The sequence below is a fragment of the Arachis duranensis genome, chromosome 4 (genome assembly GCF_000817695.3).
Source record: "Arachis duranensis cultivar V14167 chromosome 4, aradu.V14167.gnm2.J7QH, whole genome shotgun sequence".
NCBI lineage: Eukaryota > Viridiplantae > Streptophyta > Magnoliopsida > Fabales > Fabaceae > Arachis > Arachis duranensis.
This window is the reverse complement of record NC_029775.3, coordinates 9,031,090-9,036,915: the sequence shown is the minus strand read 5'-3', so window position 1 is coordinate 9,036,915 and position 5,826 is coordinate 9,031,090. Positions and strand designations below refer to the sequence as shown.

At 34.5% G+C, this 5,826-nt stretch overlaps 1 protein-coding gene across 1 annotated transcript in view; it reads right to left on the bottom strand.

Moving 5' to 3' along the window:
• Positions 1-504: 504 nt before the first annotated feature.
• LOC107483178 (WPP domain-associated protein) overlaps positions 505-5,826 on the bottom strand; it is a 5,798-nt gene continuing 476 nt past the window's right edge. Inside the window, exons 2-6 of the mRNA XM_016103796.3 lie at positions 3,142-5,500; positions 2,349-2,475; positions 1,953-2,054; positions 1,396-1,468; positions 505-813 (exon numbers count right to left, since the gene is read on the bottom strand). Of these exons, the coding sequence (XP_015959282.1) occupies positions 1,406-1,468; positions 1,953-2,054; positions 2,349-2,475; positions 3,142-5,450 (2,601 nt within the window). The 5' untranslated portion in view covers positions 5,451-5,500 and the 3' untranslated portion in view covers positions 505-813; positions 1,396-1,405. The remainder of the gene's footprint in view (positions 814-1,395; positions 1,469-1,952; positions 2,055-2,348; positions 2,476-3,141; positions 5,501-5,826) is intronic.

Genomic DNA, 5,826 nt, shown 5'->3' with positions numbered 1-5,826 from the left:
ACAAAGGAAATGTTACAAAGACAACATAATAATATGAATATATAAAAAGAAAAAATTGTTTTCCAGATTTTACAATAGAAATGAGAGACACATCACTTGAATCATAAACAACTTGACTGAATTTAAGTCACCATATTAAACAATAATAAAATCTAACTGAAGTAGGAGATTTAAAAAAAAATGTGAAAATTAATCAAATCACGAATTCAAGATTAAATAACAAACTAGATATCTTTGCATGCAGCACAAATGACAAATTGACAATCACAGATCATCATAAAGCTACAAGCACATCAATCATTTGGCCAAACAATGCTATGATGCACTAAAATAAATTTAGTATATATGCACTAAAATAATCCAATGGTGTAGATTTACTTTAAATATACCATTGGATTATTCTGGTATATCATGCATCAAGTTAAACTTGGTACATATAAATCATTCCCCCCACTTTGCAAAAGTGGTTAGCTCAAGAAATTAATAGAATGTTAAACACAGAAATTAATGCTAGTAATTGTAAAATTATCTAATAAATAATTCACATATCACATCTATTCTACAATAAGAACATGTACAGAATGCCATTAACAAACTACGATCACAGAAAGAGAAGACTAATTTGTTGTTTACTACGAGCAATGGAACCTATCATGTCTCCTAGACCATAATATATAGCATCAGTGTGTATGGCAAAAACAAAGGTTTGTGTTGTGGAATCTTTTCTGTTGCTGAATTTCCTTTTTTCCATTTAGGAGAACAAAAAATCCTGCTTTGTAAACTTTTTGTGAACAAACTATACAACTTTGGTACCTGTATCCATCAAAAGATTTAACCACAAGAAATGGGTTAGTTTGCAAGTGCTACACCTCAAGAATTGTAATTTAAAAGAAAATATCATGGACCAAAAGAATTTATACACACTGCAATAATGTGACAACATACATGACAGAATTATATTCTCGAGTTTGGTATAAACAAGCAATGTTACTGAATGAATTCAATTCCATGGTTTGAAATGCAACTGAACTGAATGAATAGAATCCTTTATTTGGAATATTTCGCCTTTTGGGACTTCAAAGATACTTGAATTCAACTTGGATTTCAATTCCATACAAAAAATTAGTTCCAAATCAACAAATTGAATTCCAAATTTTGAGTGAATTCAATTCCATGGGTAGTCAAGAATGACATGAAAAAAAAAATGCGACTACCAAAACAAACTAACATCCCTGCATCCCTATATATATGAAGCTGATCCAAAGATGGAAATAATGAACAAATTAACAGTCAGGACCATGCTTCCCAACGATTTCTTGTGATTTTACACATCCAAAGGTCAATCACTATAATTTCACTAGTAATGATAGAATGGTACAGTTTGCCTCAATTTACCTGGCCCATCTCAAACACGTTTTCTGATCTGTTGATCCAGTTCTCTTCTTACAAGCTCCAGAGTCTCAAGAATCTGCAAAATAAATGCTCAACTATGAAGTTTCATAAATAGATGCATACGCACAAAAAGAAAGCCGCAACCCCCTGTGCTGCTATAAAGTTACATTTCAACAAAAGATTAATTGGGCAGCAAAAACTTCGCATGGAGTTTCATCAGTAGTTATCTAATCAAACAGAATTGAGAATTATTAATCAGTTGTTGGTTTAGAATTAGTAAGCTGGTTGTACATAGCTCTACTTTGTAGTGTACTACTATAAAGTCTTATTAGAAAATTGTTTTCTCAGCTAGCAATCCCAATAAACACAAGCTTCTCTTGCAGTAAACAGAACATTAAAAAAATTATAAAAAACATAAAGAATGGGATGAATCTGCACTTTCACAAACAGAAGATATTAAAGATAAATAGCCGTTATAACAATCTCACATCTATTGGCATTATACACCACTTGCACACAAACATCATAAAGATGTGCTGCAGAAAGGGAAGGATTCTTACCCCTGGGTAATGCTTCAATATGGGCGAATAATGATCAAGAGCAATGCATATCTTTTCAAGGAGGCGAAGAAGAGTATCAACCTCATCCCCCAAAAGATCAACCTGAAACTCCAGATGTTCAATGTGTGAGGCTAATGGGTCAAACATACTTGGGTTTAGTTACCAATAACGACAAGAAATAAAAATACTTAAAACAAATATTTATGAAAATGATGTTAGATTTTAATATTGATATTAAACATGTGACCCCACACTATTACCACCCAACAAACAAAAAGCAGCTATGACTAGTAATAGTATCGAAGGTTATTAACAAACATGAGAGATACAATATGTTATGAGAAGCAAGGAAGATTCAGACACGCATGTTACAGATACAGTGTTTCGGTTTATTACCTCTGCTTCAGCCTTTGCAAGATTAGAGTTAGTTGTTTCTAGCCTTCTCTTGTACACAAAACCCACAGTTTTAAGTATGTTGGCTTTGTTTTTTAAGCGTGAGAACTCTGAACTCATGTTATCAAGCCTGAAAAGAAGTTAAAAATATGACTTTTCATTCCGGCAATAATCAACAGGAGTTATAAATGGAACTCTTTCAAAATTAATTGGATAAAAGAAGTATTAGATAAAGCAGAAAAAAGATGTAAAAAGATTGGAGGATAAGAAATCTTCAATAAAGAAAATCATGAAGTTCCCACTTTAACTTAAAAAATAATAATAAAGCTAAAATTCATACATGACTTCAATTAATTTGTTTCTATCAATTAATTGAATCAAATTACATGAAATAGGGGCAAATCTATGAGATATCCATGAAAGAACAAAGATATTTTTGTACCCCTTTTTTGAATAAAGATAATTTTGTAGAATTTATAGAGCCAAGAAGCGAATATATAATACACATCTCTTTTATCAAGAAAAAAAAATACACATCTTTTCACAAACCCACATAAGTGCAATTGGTGTTTGGCTGACAAAGCCAGAAAAGTTTTATTAATAAACATCAAATTCTGAATTATAAACTCCAAAGGTAACCGCATGCCAAATAAACTCGCAAGCATGCATAAGCATAAATACTTCCTTGTTTACACAAGACTAGATAAAATTGCTTAAAAGAGAGAAGCAACAATAAATACAGTTTATCAGGAATTCATGTAACACTAAACTAGAAAAGAATTAAAACATTTATTACCTCAACAAACTTCTAGAAATATCACCATTTACTCTAGCTTCAAAAGCAGTAACCTCTGAGGACAACTTATGAACGAGATGAATGGTTGATTCCATTTGCCTCCTTGTCTCCATTTCTTTAGCCTCAATAAGTGTTAGTGCATCTTGTTGGTCTTTCGTAACAAGGCGAAGCACCCTTCTTTCTTCATCACTTTCTCTGTGCTCATTCATGATCTGTTCATGATCCTCATGTAACTTGCATATTTGCTTCTTGTATAGTTCAATTTCCTTGGATGCTGCATCCAGGTGACCCTTAGTGACACTCAGCTCTTTATTGTTCTCTGCAATTGTTTTCTGTTGCCAAGCTGTCTCATCTCTCAAAATCTTAAGCTGTTCAGTGACCAACTCCATATTTTGCTTCTCTTGTATCAATGCATATGCTGCCTCCTGTGCTGATTTCTCCTTCTCTTCCACTTTTGATGTCAACATAAGCATTCCTTGTTTTAGTTCCTCTTTCTCACCAGCTTCCAATTTTAACGCTCTTTCTGCACCCACCAAAGATTCTCTAAATATAATATGATTAATATCCAATAGTCCTTGCACCATAGTTGACTCCATATCTGCATCCTCAATTTCAAACCTACTAGAAGCGTGAGCATTGTAAGCAACTTCTTTTAACATTATTTCATATATTTCTTCCATGATAATGTTCTTCAGATGTAACTCCTCAGTGATGCATCTGAAACCACTCGCAATACCATCAAAGAGAGATTTATATATACCTTGAATAATTGAAACTCCGGCATTTGCATCCACTATATCATCCTCGAGCTTCTGAATAGTTTGTGACATTTTTTTCTCAGCCAGATGCTGTTGTGACAATTTCTCCAGAGCTGCAGAAAGCTGAGAAGAAAGATTCTTGACTTCCTTTTCCTTATCTGTCAGCATGTCCTTCAGTTGATGATTCTCCAAGTCTAAGGTATCCAATCTATCCTTCAGAATGCTAAGAGATTCAAAGCTTTCGGTGAGTTGATGCATTTTTTCATTTCCAACAAGAATTTCATCCAATTTTGAGATGACAGTAGGAATTTTTTTCTTCAACAAATCAAAGTCTTTGTCCTTCTTCAATGATAAAGAAGAACCTCCTTTCAAATTCAACAATTCCCGCCTAAGGCGAAAGTTTTCTTCAGTCATCTCTTGCACTTGAGATTCATGGTCTCTTTTCATCTTCGTTATCTCAGAATTAACATGGGTAATCAACTCATCTCTATTCAAGTGCTGTAATATGGAAGGATCCAAGTGCTCAGCGTCGCTCTCCTTTGGGTCCTCATGTTTGCCATTTTCTTCCAAAGTTGACGGTGATGAATGATTTGTTGCAATCTTCCAGTGGAAATGATCAGCCCTCTTATTAACACACCATTCCTCCCCATTCTCAAGGGAACCATGGGAAATAAGAAGCCCGGTTTCAGAAGCAGATAGTATTTTAAAAATTGAATTCAATTCCTGGCGCAAATTAGAGATATCTTTGTGTTGGCTAAAACAATTTCTACTTTCTAAGTCATAAAGGTCCAACAGTTTATGTTGAAAATCCTGCTGCAGACCCATAATACAATTGCTGATTACCATCCTTTCAACCTCTGACCGAAACTCATGCTCCTGCCGCCATTCAGAAAGAGACGCCATTGATAACTGATCAATCAATTGCATTCTTAAGCAGAAACCGTCAAGAGTATCTCTTAGACTCTCAAAAATTTTATCAACATAAATCCATCTTTCTGGTACACTCTCGTCCAAAATACCACCTAAACCCACAATGTCGGCTCCTGAACCAATTCTTCTCATGGAACCAGAGCATCTTATTTTATTTATTTCTTTCTTGAGCTGATTTAATTTCTCATCCACTGAAATTTGAAGAGTGTCCATGGATTCCGCAACAACACCATTTGAAAGATTATATGCACCGGCATCACCAGGATCATGAAGATAAGTTGCCAAAGAGCACAATGTTTTAGTTTCATCAGGACCCACATGGCCATTATGAAGCATTTTCTTTAGCTCAACCACCTCCAGTTCTTTCTGTGCAATTCTCTCAGCTGCCTGCTGCTCTATGGCATTAACCATGCCCTTTATGACAGAGTCACTCACCATCCTAGAAATGGTCAACCTCTCATCGATATCCAACCAGAAGGATTCCATTTCCTCGAGTATATGATCACCTAAACTCTCATTTTCTATACCATTTTCACTACCTCCATTTTCCTTACCATTATCACCTGGGCACTCACAGCAATCCATAACAACTAAACTCTCCATCATCACTTGCTTCCGCATAAACAAGTATCAGCAGCTTAGTGTCATTCAGGTAAGTCAAACCCGGTAAACTGCAAAAAGTTAGAAACACAATAAAAATATATATGAATTCCAATAGCGATACTTATTTATAAGCAACACATGATTTGGTAGTGCTGGCAACAAAGTCTGATCCCCCAAAATCAGTAGTATCAATCAATTATTTCCTAATAAACAAGTATCAGCAGCTTAAAGTCATTCAGGTCAAAACAAACACAACCAAACATGGAAACACAGTTGCATAATCAAACTAATACAAATACTCATCACTATTGCAATAAATAGAAAAAACGGGGAAAAAAGCGGTCTGGCCTCAAAATCCAAAATTACAAAATCTCCAATTTTCATTCCCAAAAAA